The 22132-nt window shown below is 34.8% G+C and overlaps 2 protein-coding genes across 5 annotated transcripts in view; one reads left to right on the top strand and one right to left on the bottom strand.

The window, feature by feature from the left end:
• The first annotated feature begins 586 nt into the window (after positions 1-586).
• On the top strand, positions 587-8186 carry LOC135154401 (uncharacterized). The gene is made up of 5 exons (XM_064100549.1): positions 587-699; positions 1475-1531; positions 2623-2742; positions 6001-6126; positions 6686-8186. The coding sequence occupies exons 1-5, from the start codon at positions 622-624 to the stop codon at positions 6737-6739; spliced, it is 435 nt and encodes a 144-aa protein (XP_063956619.1). The 5' UTR covers positions 587-621; the 3' UTR covers positions 6740-8186.
• A 6755-nt stretch (positions 8187-14941) lies between these two features.
• The window catches only part of LOC129263828 (epidermal growth factor receptor kinase substrate 8-like protein 2), a 38534-nt gene continuing 31343 nt past the window's right edge, over positions 14942-22132 (bottom strand). For 2 of the 4 annotated variants that reach the window (XM_054901741.2, XM_054901739.2), the window contains 2 exons: positions 20679-20805; positions 14942-17748 (listed from right to left, as the gene is read on the bottom strand). In XM_054901741.2, coding sequence (XP_054757716.2) covers positions 17723-17748; positions 20679-20805 — 153 coding nt within the window. In that variant the 3' untranslated portion in view covers positions 14942-17722. The remainder of the gene's footprint in view (positions 17749-20678; positions 20806-22132) is intronic. The other 2 variants (XM_064100870.1, XM_054901742.2) reach the window with 1 other exon arrangement.

The raw sequence follows: 22132 nt of genomic DNA, 5'->3' as shown, positions 1-22132 counted from the left end.
CGTGAATGGAAGTGCCCCCCCCCCCCCGGGAATAATCGTTCGTTTACCGTTCGTGATTTATTGTCGCGCATAGTCCCTCATCGCGCTTTTGCCAAAGTGCACCGATCTTGAAAGAATCCTTAACAAAGCAACACGATGACTCAAAGGTACAAGAACGCCCGATATATTCCCTCGTCTCCGTTTCTAATCGCACTCCATATTGAACCATTGCTCATTTGGTAATATATCAACCCTTCGCTCGCTTTCGGCTGCAGTTTACTCAAAGAGGTGAACCGAAAAAATCTATATCATTCGCATGTTATATTTATACTTCGCTTACCATTCGTTGATAACATTTGACAATAGCTACTAATCGCATGATTTTACGCAAATTTTATTTGAATTCGTTGAATTCGCGAGCATGTCGTGCATTTTTCCCATTCGTCACGCTTCGTCCGCCTATATTCGGTCAGGTGTGAGGGGGCTTTTATGATGTTCTCTGATGCCTTTTGGCTAAATGTATTTATACTTAATATTCATATACTCAATTGTTCTGGGTTTTTTCTTTTATTCCTTCAATGTTGTCATCCCTTCCTGAAATAGGATATTGATGTCCATGATTTTACACACGCCGCGGTATGGATGCTGATGTATGGTGTCGGTGCGGTGACATGCGGTATTATAGCCGGATACTACAAGATTGAATTCAGCCTTGGTGCGGTGAGTACATCAAACTTTTCCTTTCATGCCCTACATTTACAAAACCAATATAATCATGACAATTTAAACTTGGCTCTAAAAGTGGCTGTAGGCCATTAGAATGTAACATTCCTGCTTAGTTTGGAATAATGTTGATAAAAATGATAATGATATTAACAACTTCATATTTTGCCCAGGGTTCCACTTTCCCAGCGTGCCCTGCTTTACATGATCAAGGGCTTGTTGCAGAAAGAGTTGCGTTTAAACGCAAGTCAAATAATCAATCGCAAGTCCCTAATGCCTGCTGTTGATTGGTTGAAAATCAAGTTGCGCATGATTTTTAGAGTTGCGATCGATTGCAATTCTTTCTGCAACGGGCCCCAGATGATAGTGCTGTTATTACCCCCCGACTTTTGCACGGATACCTTGTTACGTTTTATTTTTAAAGAATATAAAACAGTTGCATGGTATGCATATAGGAACCAGTGAACTCCTAAAGGTGATGCACACAATTTGAGTAAAAGCGGTACGACAACTGAACCCTGGGGTACGTCTTATTGTATTGGTTAAGGATATCACTCTGTACAGTGATCAGTATTTAGGGAGCTTCCCATCGCGCTGTTTCCTATCGTAGGGATATTTGCCAAAAATGTTCTATTAACAAGTCATATGCCGCATCAGTACGTAGGGAATTACGCAAAGTTCTAAAGCAAGCATTGAGTCCTAAAATCTTGTATTGGATGATTCTTTAACGGGCATAGTATTACACAATCCACGTTCCCTTTATTTTTTTCAGCTCTACATTGTCACTGCCTTTGCTGGACTTGCAACAATATCCAAAAATATGTGGACGGTAATTATTGTTGTATTTTCTCATTGTTGTTAGAAATAAAATTAAAAAATCAAGACTTTCAATTTTATAAAACTTAATATTATCAATTGATTATGCATAATTAATCATTTTATTTTGAAATCAAACAGCTGTATTTGGTACTATGAATAAGTAGATAATATTTGAATTCCTTGGAATAGTTACACTAGATTCGGAACGGAATATAAAATCATTACATTATAATCATCATTGTCAATATTTCGTAGATTGTTATATTACACACATTGTTTCATGTGCTACTTTCCATTCTCAGTGTATTATCCTTTCTGCCTCTCTTTATGCGTCCATATTCCATTGAAGACATTAAAAAAAATATTGTATATCCACTGAGAGTTTGATTCCTGCTTAACGACGCACGGACTTTTCAAAGTGCTATGGTAAAAAGATAAAAGTATGCACCATACGGACAATTCCTGTGACAGGAATAAGCCAGTTCGTAGTTCCACTCTGCGCATGATCACGGGAATGTCATTTGTATTAAAGTAAAATGGTGGTTTAAAATCTTAATGAGATAAGCACCAACTTCGATGTCTTGATTATTCATATATTATTTTGAATTGTGTTTTTCATTCACATCCACAAAAAACAATGCGTCCACAACGACTGGTATTTCACTGTTTGCCAAGTACATTGTGCAACATGCTATATGATATGCATTCAAAGTAGAAATGCAGCAAATACCTTCATAGAGTGTTCATTGGTGTGCTATTCTCGTCACCCGGTCTATTCAATTTCTTCATCCTGCTATGTAAGGCAAGCTTACGTCATATTTTGCTTTGAAATCTGCCTATCATAATGAAAGAAATCAAAGGTCATTTGACCAAAATTGTCCATGAAGTAACTACGAACTGGGAGCCGTTTCATAAAGATGTTCGTAAGTTAAGAGCGACTTTAAGAACCACTGGTGAACCTTTCTTACGCGCTTAACCATCGCCAATGAATATAGCATTTTCCACAAGAAAGGACCACCAGTTGTTCTTAAATTCGCTCTTAACTTACGAACAGCTTTATGAAACACTCACCTGGTCTATTGGTCTAATGAAATATTTCAGGTTGTGGCGTTCCTGATATTGTGCTCCCTGTCAACATTTGGAAGTGTAGGAGCTTGCGGATATTACATCAACACGCTTGTACGTGGAGGAATACTATCTGATTCCTGTCACGGATGTTTGGTAAGCACAAATCCTGTATACTAATAAACGCATACATTTGTAATTCCGAAGCTTCGTTATTCCGAAGGTTCGGATATTCCGAAGGTTACTTATTCCGAAGGTTCGTATTTCTGAAGGTTCGTAATTCCGAAGGTTCGTTAGTCCGAAAACGAAATGAGGTTCGTAATTCCGAAGGTTCGTTAATCCGAAAACGAAATGAGGTTCGTAATTCCGGAGGTTCGTTAGTCCAAAAACGAAATGAGGTTCGTAATTCTGAAGGTTCGTTAGTCCAAAAAAGAAGTGAGGTTCGTGATTCCGAAGGTTCGTTAATCCGAAAACGAAATGAGTTTCGTAATTCCGAAGGCTCGTTAGTCCGAAAACGAAATGATAAACGAACCTTTCGGATTAACGAACCTTCGGAACAACAAACCTTATTTCATTTTCGGATTAACGAACCTTCGGAACATCGAACCTTATTTCGTTTTCGCATTATCGAACCTTCGGAATAACGCCAGAAATGTTTGGATTAACGAACCCTTTTACGTTTTCGGATTAACAAACATCGAGGTATAGGCAATTTACGTGTTTCAGAATTACGAACCTTCGGAATAAAGAACCTTCGGAATTACGAAGTGTAACCCTAATAAAATATTAAAAGTTAAATTTATATAGCGCTTCAGAGTTTCTTTTTAAAGCGCTTGGTGAATAGTATTACCCTGGTCATAGGATCCATCACTGTTCCACACATAAACTCCTCTTTTCCACTCCCTAGGGAGTATCCTGGTCATGCAACTGTTTTTATCGGTGCACACTTGCTATCATCACATTGAATTTCACATCGTAACGGGTACCCATTTATCACCTGGGTGGAGAATGACAGACGTGGATAAGTGCCTTGCCAAAGGGCATTAGCGCCGTAGGATTCGAACCCTCGACCTTTGGTTAAAGAGTCGAGTGACTGAATCACTACACCACGGCACCTCCACAATGTATGTATGTGTGCTCGTGGATGTGTTTGTGTGTGGGATGTGACATGGGTGTGCGTGTGTGGGTTATTGAGTTTTCACAATATTTCACAATACAAATACACAATCATTGCAGGATTACAGGCACATGCAAAAACACCCATCTTTCTCCCGCTATTTAGAATTAGTAAATGATTACAAAGACATGAAACCTATTCTAACTCGACTGGTGGTGTGGCAGTGGAAATTGTATTATAATTTTCAGGGCAATGTTGCATAAAATGTATGGTAACTTTACCATCCAATGGTAACTAGCATGGAATCCTTGATTTTGATTGGCCCCGGGGGGGGGGGCACTTCCATTCACAAGTGGATACCATGCGCGACCATGGGGTCTCGAAAAGCACCCTTAACACGTATTTTCCATATACTGAAAATGCACCCCTTAACAAGTATTGGCGTGTAAAACCCTACCCTTAACAAGTATTGGAAACAAAACGATTTCCCTGAAATGAACCCCTAAACAAGTACAACCATATTTTATTGTTACCCGGTACCAGTATGTCACGGGCCACCTTCCACACCTCGCGCAAATCGGACTCTAAACACGTAGTGTTGGGGCAAAAAGGACATCCTTTATAAACATTTTAATTTTGTTTTATCATCCCCACAAATCTGACCCTAAGCACGTAACTTTCCTAGCGAAATAGTTACCCTTTTTTCATTATTTTTGTGTTTTTGACACCCTTATCACGTTACGTACGTAACGTGCCCTATCGTGAAAAAGACACCCTTTTTACGTGTTTTTTGGTCGAGCATGGTATCCACTCGTCAATGTAAGTGCCCCCCCCCCCCCCCGGTGATTGGCTGATGATCAGGGGCGGATCCAAGATTTTCCAAGGGGGGGGGGGTGGAATTCTAATTTTGCTTCTCAAAGTGGGGGGGGCACGTGCCCCCGTGAACCCCTCCCCCCCCCCCCCAGATCCGCACCTGCTGATGATCAACGTTACCATGGTAGTTTTCATTGGATTGTAATAGTAACTTTTATGAAACGGGGCCCTGTAATCGGTTTCATTTGTCTGAATAAAACATTATGGCCCGTATTCTGAAGTTGGGTTTAACTTAAACTCAGGTTTAAAGTTGTGGTTTAAGTGTGGAAAGCCTATTGTCACATAAGTCACTAACGGTAGAGGTATAATATTTCAGCTCATTTAGCTCTCAAATTATTCATAATTGTCTAGGAAGTATGAATAGATAATTGTCTTCACCATTGATGAATCAGGAAAGAGCACAGTAAACATAAGAAACATACAACTTAATCAAAATGTTGACACATTTGGCTTCCCATAATTTTAGCACAGTGTTAGACCATGGTCTTAGTTAAACCTGACTTCAGAATACAGGCCTACGGAGTTTTTTCAACACTACACAGACGCTTTCTGGAACGTTAAGAATCAATTGTCACCCCCCCCCCCCCCGGGGGGGGGGGGGCACTACATTGGCGAGTGGATACCATGCGCGACCAAAAAACACGTAAAAAGGATGTCTTTTTCAAGATAGGGCACGTTACCTACGTAACGTGATAAGGGTGTCCAAAAAAACAAAAATAATGAAAAAAAGAGTAATTATTTTACTGAAAAAGCTACGTGTTTAGTGTCATATTTGTTGGAATGATAAAACAAAATTAAAATGTTTTATTAAGGATGTATTTTTGCCCAAACATAACGTGTTTACAGTCCGATTTGCGCGAGGTGTGGGGCCCTACCAAACCAAATGATGTGCAAAGGTAAAACCGACGACCGTCGGACCGGTGACATATGATATCGCTGTACTTGTTTTGGGGTTCATTTTAGGGACTACTTGCCAAGAGTATCGTTTTGTTTCCAATACTTCTTGAGGGTAGGGTTTCACACGCGAATACTTGTTAGGGGATGCATTTTCAGAATATGGAAAATACGTGTTTAGGGTGCTTTTCAAAACCTCATGGTCGCGCATGGTATCCACTCGTCAATGGAAGTGCCCCCCCCCCCCTCCCCAAAGAAGCCTTTGTCGAAAATCGGTAAATCAAAACAGTAGTGTCATGGACTCTGGACAAACAATATGTTTGCAATGTTTCGACATTACCGAATCTTAGGACGATCTGCTATCCGTGTGCACGAACTATCGACATAAACCATCCGCCTGTCCATTGTGGTTTGACTTGCATTTTCAATAGATTTACCTCGTTGCAGAATCTGTCCCTGTTGCAATTGTAAAATTTTCCTTTTAAAGCGCGTATTGATAATACTATTTTTCTTTATCCCCCCCCCCCCAGAATGTCTTCATTCCGTTTTGTATTTTAGCCGGAATAACATTCATGGCTGTAATCACCTCATTTGCCGGGCTGGTCTATAGCTGCCACGGTTGGTTCTCTCTAGAGGCTCGCAGAAGAAGAACATCGGTAAGGTTCTGTTCCTATTTCTGTAATGGTAACTCGATCCCGTAGGAAGAACATTTTAGGTAGATTTCTTTTATACCCGATTTTATGTTTACATGGTAGGTTAGTACATGATGGCAATTTAGTTTTTCATAAGAATATTGCAATAAGTGAAAATAAAAAACATGGTTTTTCTCGGAATGGTCCAAACTGGACCTAACCCCTTTTGCAACTAAACTCTTCATGTATATATATATATATATATATATATATATATATATATATATATATATATATATATATATATATATATATAATATAATATATATATATATATATATATATATATATATACATGTATATATATATATACATAAATGAGAATGGGTTGGCTCAAATGAATATTTGTTGCATTCCCGCTGTTAATAGGCCCGTGAGACCCTAACTGGACTGACTTCAGGATTGAAAAATTCCAGGAAATACCACTAAATTCCGGGAAATTTAGAAAAATCAGATCGAATCTTAATATTTTGTAGCCATGGAAAAGGTTAAACTATTAGAATATTTTTCTCTCTCGTTGCAGGTTGCTAACCGGGGACAGCCAGTAATTGTCACTACAGAAGTTGCGATGCGATAGGGCTGCATACCCTTCACAGTACGATCAGGATACGCATGACAACATCTAATGAAGTGTGTAATTCTTGTGTTTTTTTTTTACTTGGTATCCGATGGCATCTTTGTTATTCTTTTGGCAACATATTCTTAGAGGAAGACCTTTTATTGAATGATTCTAAGGAGCTTTACGTCAAATACTGATAACTGTTTCAAAATGCCTTACGATGAGTGAAACGAATTTGTTTTAGCTCTCCGGCTATAAGCCACACTTAAACTTTTTCTAAGCACCTCTCCTCTACAGATGGCAGCTTTTATCTCTTTACAGTGGGCCATATTTCTCATGAATTCTGTAATCTGATTGGTCGATTTGTTTGTGAGACAAACCAGTAATACTATGTCACAAAGATGAAACAGGTAATATGAGCCTAGCTTATCTTTTTTAGAGGGCTTTTCCCCCATGAATTCTGTAATCTGATTGGTCGATTTGTTTGTGAGACAAACCCGTATTTACCTATAATCGGTCACAAAGATCAAACAGCATTATCGAGTCCGCATTACCTGTTTCGAGTTTTGTTTCATTGATTACACACATGCCAAGTTCTGTCTTCGACCACGTAATATGAGGCCGTATAACGTGCATATTCAAGCATCACGCTGCGCACTACTATTTGAACACCAATTTCACTGGCAAAATTAGCATTCTTTTTACTGCCATCATTGTGATGTCTGAGTGACTTCCTTTCAAAAACCATCTAAAAATGCAGGTTTTGCATTTTTAAATAGTTTTATTTTATTGATTTCCCTTATTCTGCAATACTATAAGGATACACTTGAAGAGATAAAATCATTACACCCTGCTTGTTCTTACGAAATACGGGACATATCTACCTTCTGGTTCCATATTCCATTCTGCCTCTGGTGTCATGAAATATAGAACCAGAACGTAGTTTTCCCCGTATAATGTGAACAAACAGGCTGTAACTAAAAATATCACCTAATCATACAATATACATATTCCGATATTGAGAGTCAAGAAAGCTTGGCTGTGATTTTCATTATTTCTGTTGTCTATCTTTATGTGAAGCGGTTAATATCGTTTTTTCCTCTTTCTTTCTTTCCTTCTTTCTTTCTTTCTTTCTTTCTTTCTTCTTCTAAAAATTATATCAATATTTTCACCGTTTGAGAAGAAAGACAACCCAGTTCTGACCTAAGATAAATGAGAAATCTATTTAAGGATTTGCGATTAATCGTTTGATGTGAAGAACGCAGAGGGCATCAACACTCTGCAAAGATTGGGCGCCCTCTACGTTCTTTACCTTCCATTTGTAACACAACGACCCTACTGGAAATGAAACTGTGTCCCGCAGTCATGCCAATGTGTTCAGCAGTGTTCTAGCTAGAGACTTCCCTGTGATGGCAATGCATTGGAAGGTGTTTGAAGATAAACTAATCCCTATTGCAAAATATGCAACAACAACAAAAAAAATCATGAAGCCTAAATTAAAGGAAAAAAGTACCATCCTTCTTGGCAAGGAGTTGCGTTTTAAATACTTTGTATTTGAAATCAGTTGCAGTTGGAACCAGTGACTCTTCTTGATATAAATCAGTTTTGGGCATCATGGATATTATGTCTTGATGTCAAGAAAGTGATTCTAAGACAAATCCTTTCCCGTGTTTTACTTTAAAATTAATTCCAACTAATTCAATTAATACATTCGATATGTTTTGTATTCATTATGTAAATCTTATGTTAATGTTAATTTTAAAATTTTGTGTGACCATACCACCTCCTCAATGATAATTATCTTGAAAGGTTGGTTTTTATGCTTTGCATACTTTTTTTTTCATAATAATATTTGGTTATATGTTCGATTCAGTGCAATTCAAGTAGGGTTTAATGAATACTGAGACATATAGCCTGCGCTGGAAAAATTATCTAGGGTCCCGTCTTACAAAGAGTTGCGATTGATCCGATCAACCAGCAATCACAAAAGTATGGTTTTTTTTCAAACGTTTTGAAAATATGACGTACATGTATATTCATTTTTTTCGGGTGCATTCTTCGCATCCTCTTTGTTTACACAACGACATTTTGCATATTTTCTGGAGGACAAATTGTGACATTGATGGATTTCCATAATAGGCGGGGTGACGTCACACCTATTAACGACGACAACACTGACCTTAGTGCGATGAAAACAAAGAAACAATGAAATAATGTCAAAAACATCACCGGTCAGTTGCTAGGGCTCGAGTTAATAAAAAAAAAAGTCAGGATGTTCGCCCTGGCCTATACCGTGCAAGGAAAAAAGAAAAGAAAACATGACACCTCACAAATACCCAATTTAAGCATGTCATGAACATGCAATTATTATTAATGGCCGCAAAAAGCATCTTATCCGAATACTTTGATATCATATTGTCTTCACGCTTGGATAATCAGTAGGTATTCTTTGCAGCGATGTAACTTTTGTTTTTCGCCAAAGTAAAGCATTACTGCAATTAATGATGTTACAATCCTACAAGGGTTGCATTATAATCCATGGGAAAAACACATTTTAATATAATTGTTTGATAAACACTGTTAAGTATCAATTCTCAAATTAAATGATTCATTCGTTGCAGCCATGCCTTATTTTGGCGCAAATCGAACTTAACATCACGGTAAAAATGCAATCATCCAAGCGTGAACACATACCTCACGGAGATGGTATCAAATTATTTGGGAGAAGATATTTTTTCAGGCAATATAATTATAATAATTGTGTTTTCATGACATTTTTAAACTTAAATTGTGGATTTGTGTAACTATATATATATATATATATATATATATATATATATATATATATATATATATATATATATATATATTAATAAGGCAAAGTGGTAATGCATTGTACTTTGTTCCAACAGTTTATTTTGAATTCCAAATTTTCGACGCATATATATATATATATATATATATATAACGGGTAGTTGAGGTTGATTGGATCAATCACAACTTCTTAGAAGGGACCCAGGTCTTACATCCTCTTCACTAATAATTAGTGGTCTTTGTTCACGTTGATGACAAAAATGAAAAAAAAATGACAATATGCCCTCATCATTTGCAATCTACTTGTTGTATAATTGCTTTATTTTTCCGTGTGAATAAAAAAAAAATTCTATTTGTAAATAAAATAAGCTTCTAGTTGTACTCTTTATTGTATTCGCCGTCAATAAAACTTTCTTGTATTGCATTTTGTATATGAATACCGAAATCAAGCGATTCATGGATTTGATCCTGAGAGACTGAAGTTATATAGTGACCAGACGGATATTAGATTTAGGGTCAAATTTTAAAGGGATGGTCCAGGCTGGAAATATTTATATCTCAATAAATAGAGTGAAATTCACAGAGCAAAATGCTGAAAATTTGATCAAAATCGGATACCAAATAACAAAGTTATTGAATTACAGATTTGCATTTTTCCGTTGAAACAGTTCTAGGCATGTCTTTATGAATATTCATTAGGTGGGCTGATGATGTCATATCCCCACTTGTTCTTTTGTATTTTGTTGTATGAAATTAGGTTTATTCAACATTTTTTCTACAAAGAACTAAACAAACTGGATTGACAAGTGATTAAATGCGTTAGTTATTTATTGCCGCAACCTATTACATCGTAATGGAGACACATCATTTACAGATGTATGAACAATGAAACATTTATGATTTCATGTAATAACATGAGAAATGGGAAAGTGGGGATGTGACATCATCAGTCCACCTAATAAATATTCAGGATGATGTGCATAAACTGTTTACACAAAATATTGACAAACTTTAAATTCAATAACTTTGTTACTTGTGATCCGATTTTGATGAAATATTCAGCATTTTGCTCTGTGAATTTTACTCTATTTATTAAGATATAAATATTTTCAGCCCGGACCATATCTTTAAAAGTTTATACATGCATCAAAAGTTGAAGGATTTTAATCTAAATTCGTTGGGATTTTATTCAAATCTACTCCAGGTAGTTCGTGCTCACAAACAACATTCTTGTCATTTTTTTCTCATTATATTCGTATAACTATTCATTTGTGTATCTGTCCTCCGTTTTTATATCTTTCTCCCGTTATATCAATTATATCTATTTGTACAACTCTCTCCCTCCCACTTCCTTCTTTCCCCATGCACCGACCTAATATTTGAACTTCCGCACTCAATTGACATTCCACGCACATATCTCCCTGCCCTTCCTTATCCTGACCATATAAACACACTCACCCTCACGCACCCACCCACACACACAACCAGACTTCTTGTAATTTGACAATCAATAACTTACTTATTAATCGCAAAAGTGGTCTCACACACACTTAACCGATCTCAATTTCGGACATACGTGAGCATAGTTCGCACCCCCCCCCCCCCAAAAAAAAGGGGAAAAACACCGGGGGGCAATTTCTAAACCGACCGAACACACACAACTTGAGTTATTTGGTCGATAGGGATACTTTTTACACACCATGCTTTTACCATTTGGAACGATTTGAAATGAGGAATTGATCTACATCGCGACCTCGACCGTGGACGTCCCCGGTTGGTCGGTAAAATGTAAGAATATGTCCCCAGAAGTAGCTCATTGCAAACTTACTTTAATACACCCGCTAACGCACATGTTTGTCCGCGCTCCTCCATCCTAAACCTTACTATAAATTCGTGCAAAACGCACACATCTCACACACTATAAAAACATAGTAAAAGTACGTCTGTTTACAGAGAAATGCCCCCCCCCCCAATAAGAAATAAATAAAATAATAACAAAAATAAAAATGGCGTGAAGAACACATTTGGAACTGATAAGTCAGACACACATTTGAGATGAGTACGAGTGTAATAATACAATTTAATCTGCCCGCAAAAATGGTATAATAATTACAATGTACGATACTAACTTTTGAGAAGATTGTAGAAAACAAATAATAGACGTTTTACCTCGTATAAGTACAGAAATGATAGAATACATTTACGCCAGCGACATGAGAGGGTTACATTACTTCTTCTATGGAACACGATAAAGCAAAACGTCCTGTAATAGTCAGACTGAGTAAACGAAAAACAAGGCGGATAACGATCAGTAACTCATCATTTCACCATGTTATCCTTAATGTGAATTCGTGAATATCCAGGGCCCATTCTCACAAATGACTGTGAATGGCACAATCAATACAAACTATGGGTAGCCAAAAGGGTCATAATTCTTTGGCTACAAAGATCAGGGGCCCGTTTCACAAAGAATTACAACTGTTGTTACTTTGCCATTATGACAACTACCACGGTAATCTTGATTTTGATTGGCTGCTGAGCCCTGTTGCCATGGTAGTTGCCATAATTGTTACAACAGTTGTAACTATTTATGAAACAGGCCCCTGAACTCATCCAAGGACAGGTCAATGAATGTTTGTCACTGATACGAAAGAAGACATGCATTTTGGCGAGGTTGTTTGTTTTCCATAGATCATACTGAGAGAGATGACACTCATGTGTAAGAATTGGCTAACAAAATCGTCCTCTTTATTCTTTGACGTAATGTATTATCAATTTTAAAGGCACATCGAAATACATGTAAAATGATAACATAGAAATTCTACAAGAATATTATCTTTCACAGTACTATACATTTACATTCCATTCAATGAGTAGGCGAGTGAAAGCCTGACATTTCAGAAATTCTTTCCAAAATGGCTGCATTAGAATATAACTGTAGAATCTGATATAATCTTTATGAGAATACATATACATATGGTGACTTTTCAAAATGTTATAGCAAAGGCATTAGTGTGATCATTTACAAAAATAAGGAAAAGGGAAATTAATAAACGCGTATCTATTCAATAAAACATATATATATTCAAATGAAATTCCTGTAGTTATCATATAACAATGAAATTATTCAAGAAGAAAATAAAGTTCATATGTCAATAATCGCTATGAAAATTCAACTTTCATGATTTCTCCCTTTAATAATGAATATCTATAGTTCTATATACAGATATATCTTCATTCCGAATAAGTATTCTTCTCTTTTCAGCAATATCATTTATGGGAATATATAACTTTAATATCTTATTACAAAAATGCAATTACCATTGGTATAATTGAAATAAAATATAGAAACCTGAATTGAATAAAATATAATTTGTCTCTTTCTTGTTTAATTCAAACTCATTTCCCGTATTACAAAGACAACAAATGTATTTCTTAAGATTGGGCCTTATGTGTTATCTACACATGTCATGTTTTTGTATAAATCTATCACCATTTATTTACTTCTGTATTGGCATATCATTACGATTCAGATAAGGGGGGGGGGGGGCATCATTGGTATATTACTGGAAAACAATTTCAATATAAAAATGAACTACTTATTCTAGTATTCCCGTTCACATTGAACAAATAATTTCAAAGAAGATAAATAATAAAATATGAATGATAATCAATGGAAATACAGAGAGTGAACAGGTATATAAAAAATACATGTCTTCTTACATATATGAAAATCAGTTTAGGGTACAGGCGTTACATTAACATTAAGTTATGAATAAAAAAGAATTATTTCTAAATTTGCCGTTTGCACTTAGTTGAAAAGGACCATTGTACAGCTAGTGCTAACTTTTACATTGTCTAAAATATATGACATTTACCACAAAATGCGCTATCTAAGCTGTCTTCACGTTTGGCTTTTAAGAAATGACCACCTAATCTAATGTAAAATACAGACATTTCTATGAGATGTTTAAACAATGTGTTCAGTATTTGTATACATCAAAGACATATTTGGACAGAAGTGTCAATGTGTGTGGGGGTGTGTGTGCGGGTGTGTGTTCATATGACCTTAACTCCAAAACATTAATATATTATCACACAATTGAGTTGTTTTCCTGGTATAAAGCAAGCAAAAGTGCAATCACATCACACAGATTGCATGATGACAGTATGTGTCATAATTTGTCAAAATATGCATTTCCGAAGTAGAAATATGCAAAAGAAAGAAAAATCTGCCATCCAAACCATGGACTTCATTGTAAGTCCATGCCCGTCCAAAGTTCCATAACTAATTTTACAGACCGGGAAGTTTTCTGGTAGGGACCATTAAGATTTCTTTCCCAATTGTGATACCCAGACCTATATCATATGTCAATCCCATTCATTTGGATTTAAAGGCCAAGTTATACCAGAATCAGGTTAATTCTAATAAGTGAAGTGTTAATTTAGATATATTGCCAAAATAGCATCGCAAGGGAATGCATCATAAAAAGCAGTATAAAGAAATGAGATCTGGGGCCCGTAACACACAGCTTAGCAATCAATCATAGAACATTTTATTCACAATTGATTGCATTGGCTACAATGTACGATCAATCATAAAAATCAAGCATACGATTAATCGCTACGCTTTGGGTTATGTGACCCTGGGCTCCGTAACACAAAGGTTAGTGATTAATCACTAAATGAAATGGCCTATCAAAATCATCCTTGCATGTGCATGTTGCGCCGTAGACTGACTAGGAACCAATCAGAATTGTTCTTTCAATTAAGTGATTAATCATTAATCTTAATCATTAATCTGTGTTATGGAGCCCTGATTGTCTTTTCAAAATTGTTGGTCTGTTCTTAAGGTATCTGAAATGAAAAAAAAAGGATTGATTGCAATGTGGGTAATGTGTCTAAAGTGAATAAAATGGGTATGAAAATAATAAGAAACATTGAATAAACCTTGTAAGACAAAAGTTATAGTATTACGTGTGAAGTAAAGCAACAGTAGGAAATAAATCTGTGTAATACATGAAGAAAAATGTGTGTCATTTGTATTTGAAAACTCCTCATTTACATGTAAATATGAATGGGCAAATATATACCCTCGCTCATGATATAACCTCTGTCATTCTGTCTCTCTCTCATCAAAAAATAAATTCATTTACAAAATCAACATAATCATGCTCATCTAATATGGAGAATGAATGTAGAAGTAGTTGTACAATTTCCATTTTATGAATATAAATACACACTGTTATATATAATTGATAAATATACGCCTGGCTTTGGTTTCTTCGTGAAATGCAGCTGAAACAAGGCAATTAATAATGTCATATGCAGAAGACAAATTTTTTTTTTAAATCACTTTAAGATGAATCAAGGCAGTGGCATCATGAGCCAATTGAGGGGGCTAGATGAGGCGCATCGGGCAAAATTTATCAAAAAGGTGTGAGCGAGCAAAATTTTTTGAAATTTTTATTACAAATATCCAATTGTGTAATTAGATTTTGACATAATATTAAAAAATAAAATATTTCACCCTTCTTTCCTTTTCTCTTTTTTTTCTTGGTCGTAAAAAATTCTGTATGCCACTGAATTGAGGGATGAGTAACTTCACCTTTTAACATGCAAGAGAAATTGGCCCTCAATAAGGTCTTTGTACATCATGTGTTATTGTGCAAAGTTTTGCATGTAAAGGGGAGCCAGCGCTTGCTGACACATGTATGAAAAGTCAATTAATCACATAAGTCTCAGTCAGGTATTTGTGGATGAATAATACTTGGCATCTTTTCCACACTTCTCTTAGAATATCAGCATAGACAAAACAACGGGGAATGGTGGAAAGTCCCTGTAAAACAAGCATTTAGTATGACTCAATGTTGAAGAAGTCGCTACGACTTTTGCCAAGGTGAATTAACGATCTCTTTGGTCATCCTCGATTTGCACAGCTGCACTTCACGAAACCCCGCAAAAGACACGCTTTCCCTATCGAATATTTCCTGTATAAACCCCAATTATACAAAACACATAGAATACTGGTATACATTGATAATGTATGCATAACAATCTAACAATCATTGATAATATATACTTTGTTAATACATTTCCACCCTGGATCAAAGGCATCAATTACATTATACATTCATTCATATATTTACACTTGTGATCTCTACTGTCATTTGTATGTACATTGGGTAATGTATCAAAATATAAACTTCCCTCCTCTATGCATATTACGTGGAAATTCACAGTACAATATGGATATTATAATTATACCTGTTTGCTTTATAAATGCACCATTTCATTACAACCATTTAAAATAGCTCTATATTCCAAATTTACAAGTCAAATTTCTACAATAATTGAATACTACTGTTAAAATATATAATATACACATGTCAAAGTAGCATTTATAAAGCATTGTTTTGCGATTAGCAAAATGGAACAAAATATACACATTAATCTTGAATACAAATTGAAAGGGGGGAAACCCTCTGCAATTTTCAAATATAAATGATTCTAATATATAAGTATGAGTTTCCTTTTGGAAACAACGTATTGGAATACAGCTTCAGACATGAAGTTACATATAGTTATCGCTATATTGGAATGAATACAATATAACTGTAGTTCACATTTAGTACTAGGATAAAAAATCTCACATCGGAATGAATAATATGGGACTACATGAGCAATGGAATACAAATCTAGAGTACTGTTTTACCTCTATGCAACAGATAGAATGATCAATTAAAAACTAAAGCAGGCCCATGTCACAAAAACATGAGTTATGTTTTGTTCATTTATTGACCTTGGGGTTTTGTTTTTCATTCATTATATATTTATATTGGCTTTTGTCTTCGATCTATTTCATTTTAATATGTGGTTAATTTCTCAGCCTGGCAAAACCTTTCCTTATTTCATTTAATATACTAAATCATTAAAAGACATAAACATTCAATCCTCACAGACATATACTTTTCACAAATTTTAATTTGTGCTCATTTATTTCAAGATGAAATTTAAAACCAAACTGGACATGATCCAAACTTATGCAAGTAACACTGAGAAATACAGTTAGGAATATACTGCATATATATATATATACAAAAATAGTGATTTATCTACAGCAATATAGAAGTATAAAAATCTTCCTATAAATTATATTGTTATGAACACCTATATCTCTACTTCTTTTAATAACGTTCAAGTTCAGGAATCAAAATCAAAATTTATTTCATGAATGGGAACTATTTAAAGTGATGGACATATGTGTACAGCAATTGGAAAAATTAAGACAATGTGTAGAGTGCTGCCTAAAAGTGGAATACTGTCCTCATGGTTAAAGTATCAAACTTATCTGTTGGTGTATGTGTTCTTGGCAAATTCCATGTTATAATTGCGGTCATGGACCTTGGCCCACATAAAAAAAAAAGAACCATGATATAGCCATGAGGAGCAAACAGGCAAAGCTTTATGAATATAATGTAGTCTAAATATAAATGATAGCCGTAAGTGGAAGTTGTGAAATCTTCAGCTTCAATGGGTAATTTGAAAACATTCAGATGCATAGGCATACTATGAAACAGGTGCTTTATATCCCATACATGCCTGATAGTAAAATCATATATCAGTTTCCCTTGCAAAGAACGTCTATAAAGGGTCAGCGAGTTAGCTGTGCCCCACTGACTTACTTTTTGCCAGTTATTACCAGTTCCAAAAACTCTGGGATCAGCCAACTGAAACATACTAGCTATAAAAGCGGATGATAGCTGAACTTCAATATAAAACCATTAGCATACATACACTGCTGTTAATGAGAGCACTGAGGCATTCTTGTTCATAACCTTGCAATGGTAAAAGTGAAATCCTATGGGAAAAAAAAATCATAGTTGACTTGACCTCTGCAGCATTGGAGTGCCACTCGAACCAGTATGAGCAAGCAAAAAAATAAATGAAGCAAAAGCAATGGAAATTTAACCAGCAGATAATGGAATTCTGTAATTCCCATAAGGTTTGTATAGAAATATTTGGCTCTAGTAGGCAACATTGTATAATGACATGCAGACATATGGCAGCTCTTGCACATGCAGTACGGTATGAACTGATTTTAACGGCCTTATGAATCCAAGATGAGCAGACAAGAATGTTAGCACAAAAAGGCTCTAAAAGCGTTGTGATAGGTTCCAGGTTACTTCACCATGGGACATCTGGGGGCCCCTCTATAAGAAGTAATAAGATAATTGCATAATGTCAATAGCCTTGTGTGATACAGCATTCCCTACATCTATAGGCTTATATGGTATAAGGTGAAAGCCGATGAAAATGATATACCTTACAAATCCTGTAATTCATAAATAAAAAACCATCTTCTGTCAATACCGGTAACAATGAAGGGTGAATGAGGATGGTGCAGTAAAAAGTAGAGTTTTAGGAGAGACATTAAGATAAGATATTTTCGCAGTATTGCAAATATGATTTGGAATCTTTTCTGTAAAAAGAAGAGACAAAAATTGATCGCATTCATATATGATATACATGTACATATAATATATATATATATCAATACTGCACAGGCAATAGATGAAAATGGTGCAATACAGCGGTCATAACGGTAGAATGATAAAATAGATGAAATGCCAAAGTGCTTTCCTTACGTAATGCCAGATTAAAAAGTAAAGTAATAAAATGGGTAGTATACAAATTTCACTATATGATATATGCCTAAAATCAACCTAAGTAAGTAATAACGTGCACTTTTTCATTATCATCTTATATGGTATATTGTGCCATATAAGATAATGCCAAATGTATTGATAGAAGATGGGCATATGTATGAAATGGAAATAATATGAACCACTTTGTTTATTTGCATCGCAACAAGTGTCAGTTACCCATTTCTGTACAATCACTATATATATATCAAACCTTTACATACCACTGAAATGCAGGGATACCAATTTAGAATAAATCATACAGAGATATTGGGAGCATTTTATGAAACATTTTTTCAGTGCCTTTTCACTAGCAGCTGTTATAAGCTATTGAAATGCTAACGTATGATTGGCCCAGAGTGAATCTACCAGTTAAAGTAACTGAGTAGGTGCTCCGTGAAATGTGTGCCTGCACTTGTTGCTATGTGCAAGACCACAGTGACATCCCTTGATATCCCAGCACATTATATACAGTGACATAAGGCACACTGCAGGAAGTCTTGCACTTAAATGCAACCAAATAAATAATATGCCAGTCGTAGGTTTCTCATTGCTTAGATATCAATGTGTTTATTCAAGCTGCGAATGGTGCAATTCTTTCTGCAAAATAGGCCTGCAACCTCTTATCTCAAATTTTGAACGCTTACTTCTTTATTTTAAAGGTGAAAAAGAAAGTAGTTGCAGCAAATGATTTCATGAGGTTTTTCAAATCAAGGTTAATTTTTCATCATATTATCATACATGTACGTGTAGATCTAGATCTGGTACATTAAAATAAACTTATATTTGTGAACCCATGAAATCTTTGCTGAAAACTGATAATAAATAATGTGTCACAGCAAGACTCTATTATTTCATAAAGCCTCATGGCATTCATGTTTCTCATTCTTCATTTATTCCATATTTGTGAGATAAGAGGTTTTGTCACTAAAAGCAGGTTATTAAAAAAAAGATGGACCCAAATATCCTGTAATGCAAGTTCAAAGAAAAGTACAAAATTCTGATTCTGAATGCATGTTAATGAGGAAAAAGAATAATGAAGATAAAATGATATAAGATAGTTGTTAGTTGGGTACATGTACACTAAATACAACTGAAAATGTGGAAGATGAAGGAAAAAATTTATCTAGGAGAATAACAAGATTATATATGGAAGACCATGGAATTGCATGTAATTAACTTGATATATACATCTAGTATTTTGGGTAAAATGAAATGGCACACAAACATTTATCATGCATTTTCTTGGTTAGGTGGAGTTTACATCAAATGGAATACACTGAGACACAACATACGACAAAATACGATGAAAAGTAATATGATGAAAACTGAAGTATACGAGGAGCAAAGCGTAGGAGCCCAACATGTTGGGAAATAAATATTTTGAGCAATCTTTCCCGATCAATTATTGACCGGGGAAGACAATTTGCAATTTGTTTTAAAGAAGTAAATAACTATACAACAGAGAAAATATTCTGAGAATCTATTGTGAGTGAATGGGAACAGACTAAATTTGTTTTAGAAGAAATCAGTGAAATACAAAAAAGTTTAACTATAACTACAAAAAGAATTCTATTGATTTGAAATGTGACATCTGACCTAACTCTGATGCAGAAGGACCATTGCTTTTTCAATATAGTAGAGAAAATGTTCAATTATTAGCAATATTATTATGATAGCATTTATTATGTTTTTTTAGAAAAGGAGAAATGAAAAGCGAGATGAAGAATACAAAATGCTGATTTCCTTGAAGAAAAAAAGTTAGCATCTTTTGATTTGTAACACATGTAGACGAGTTCTATTTTCTATAGAACTCAAAAATACAAATGTTTTTCCTTAGCAACAAATAGCAAATCTATATGCCTAATCATGCTTTAAAAAGTGGAAAGAAAAATGCTTTAGCTACAGAATGACTAATTTGCATTAATTTCTTGTCAAAGTTCATTAATATTTGAAGGAAAGTACTATCAAGTTTCTATACAGTGTAATTCCACATTTCCAATCAGGTTTTGATAAAATAGAATGAAGACATGTAACCTTAAATAAGACCATGTTTAACTGTTTTCTGCTCAAATTAATTTATCTGGGGCACGTTTCACAAAACTTTTTATCATGACAAATGTGCAATAACAGTTTAAAGCTACTAAAATCAATCAATAGAATTGGCTGATAGTAAACTTGTTATACAAAAACTGTGCATTTGATGTAATAACAGCTCTTTATGGAATGGGACCATTGAATATATTTTTTAAAATGTATTAATTTGTGAAATGGAAAGAAAATATTTATTTGAAATGAATTGGGAAAAATTATCCAAATTTTGACAATTTTTTTTCATATCGAAGTGCATTTAATTGGTGAAAGGGATATTTTGAATACATCATCCCGTACTCCCCTCTTTACATTGTGAATAACTACTGTGGATCAATGATGTCTACCTGTAGGTGAATCGAAAACCGGAGGCGTTTCCGGGATGAAATCGGGCGGGGGAAGGGTCTCGTCGAGGACCCGTGATTTACGTTGCATCATAATGGCGTCGAGCTCAGACTTTCCGTTTTGCTCCTCCTGGGAAAGAAAAAGATAGGTGCACACACCAACATGCCACAATAAGCGTGCTATCTGATCATTATTTCTAAGAAGGGATCATCAAATTGGCAACATTAATTCCTGTAACAGATCAATTTGAAGGAAAAACTCCACGAAAACTGATCAACCCCCCCCCCAAAAAAAACCCTGAACATTTTCAAAGTCATAGGTAAACTGCAATTATCAAATTTGCAATGTTCTTCAACAACTGATTGAGTTATATAACTGATCAGTTAGACAAACAAAAAAATGTCCTGGAAATGTTGAATATCAATTATTAAATAAAGGGAAGTTAAAATTTAGGCCTATCTGTAAAAAAAATGGTAACATAATTTCCTCTTACTAATATCTTTCTTTAACTAACTGATTAATTTGAAAACTGACAATTCTGAAAGACACTGATTTCAAAAAAAAAAAAAAAAAAAAGCATAATTAATAAAAAATTGCCCCCCCCAAAAAAAATTACATATATATACATAACTGATAAAATTACAAATAAAATTGCTGCCCAAATATGTATTTTTAAAAACCTGACAAATTTGAAGGTCTATGATTGTATGAAAAAGCAGTACAAAGTAAGCCCCGAAAAAGGAGAAACAAAATAGTTGCATTTGCAATATCTTTTTCTGATATTTGAAAAAAATATGGTTACAACTTAAATTCCATAAATTCCAAAGACTATTTTGATTAACAACACTAAACAAAAAAAAAAAAAATAAATAAATAAATAAACCCTTTGTTCCATGAACCAAAAATAAGAGAGCAGAGATGGGTATTTTCATTTACAAAACATCAATTTCTTTAAAATTTGAAAAAAATATATATATTAGGGATTATTTAAAAACTAAAAGGCTAATATCAAATTATCACACATCCCCCTTATAATATACATGGACAAAACAAATACACACAGGGATACCATACATCATGAAAGGGTTACTACAATATTAGTGGATGGAATATTGAACATATATCATAATTTTAAAAGGACCACCGTAGGCACATGGGGGAAAAGCATGTGCAACTATTAATTATAAATACCGGCTGATATGTATTAGGGGTATACATGTATGTACGTGTGTGTTAAATGTGTTAAAAGTAAAAAACACTTTGCAACAAAATTACAGAAAATCCACAATTACACCAGGAATCTACGAACTAGTTGCAGTATTGTATTGGTCTACATATTAATTCAATTGGAATAAAAAAAAAATTAATACAGAAAATGACAATGATTATGAATATAAGGCATACATCTGCCAGATTTACATGTATATACCCCTTTCAAAATAGTCTTTCTGTGTTG

This window comes from Lytechinus pictus, chromosome 6 (genome assembly GCF_037042905.1).
Source record: "Lytechinus pictus isolate F3 Inbred chromosome 6, Lp3.0, whole genome shotgun sequence".
In the NCBI taxonomy this organism is placed as follows: domain Eukaryota; kingdom Metazoa; phylum Echinodermata; class Echinoidea; order Temnopleuroida; family Toxopneustidae; genus Lytechinus; species Lytechinus pictus.
This window is presented reverse-complemented; position numbering and strand designations above follow the sequence as displayed.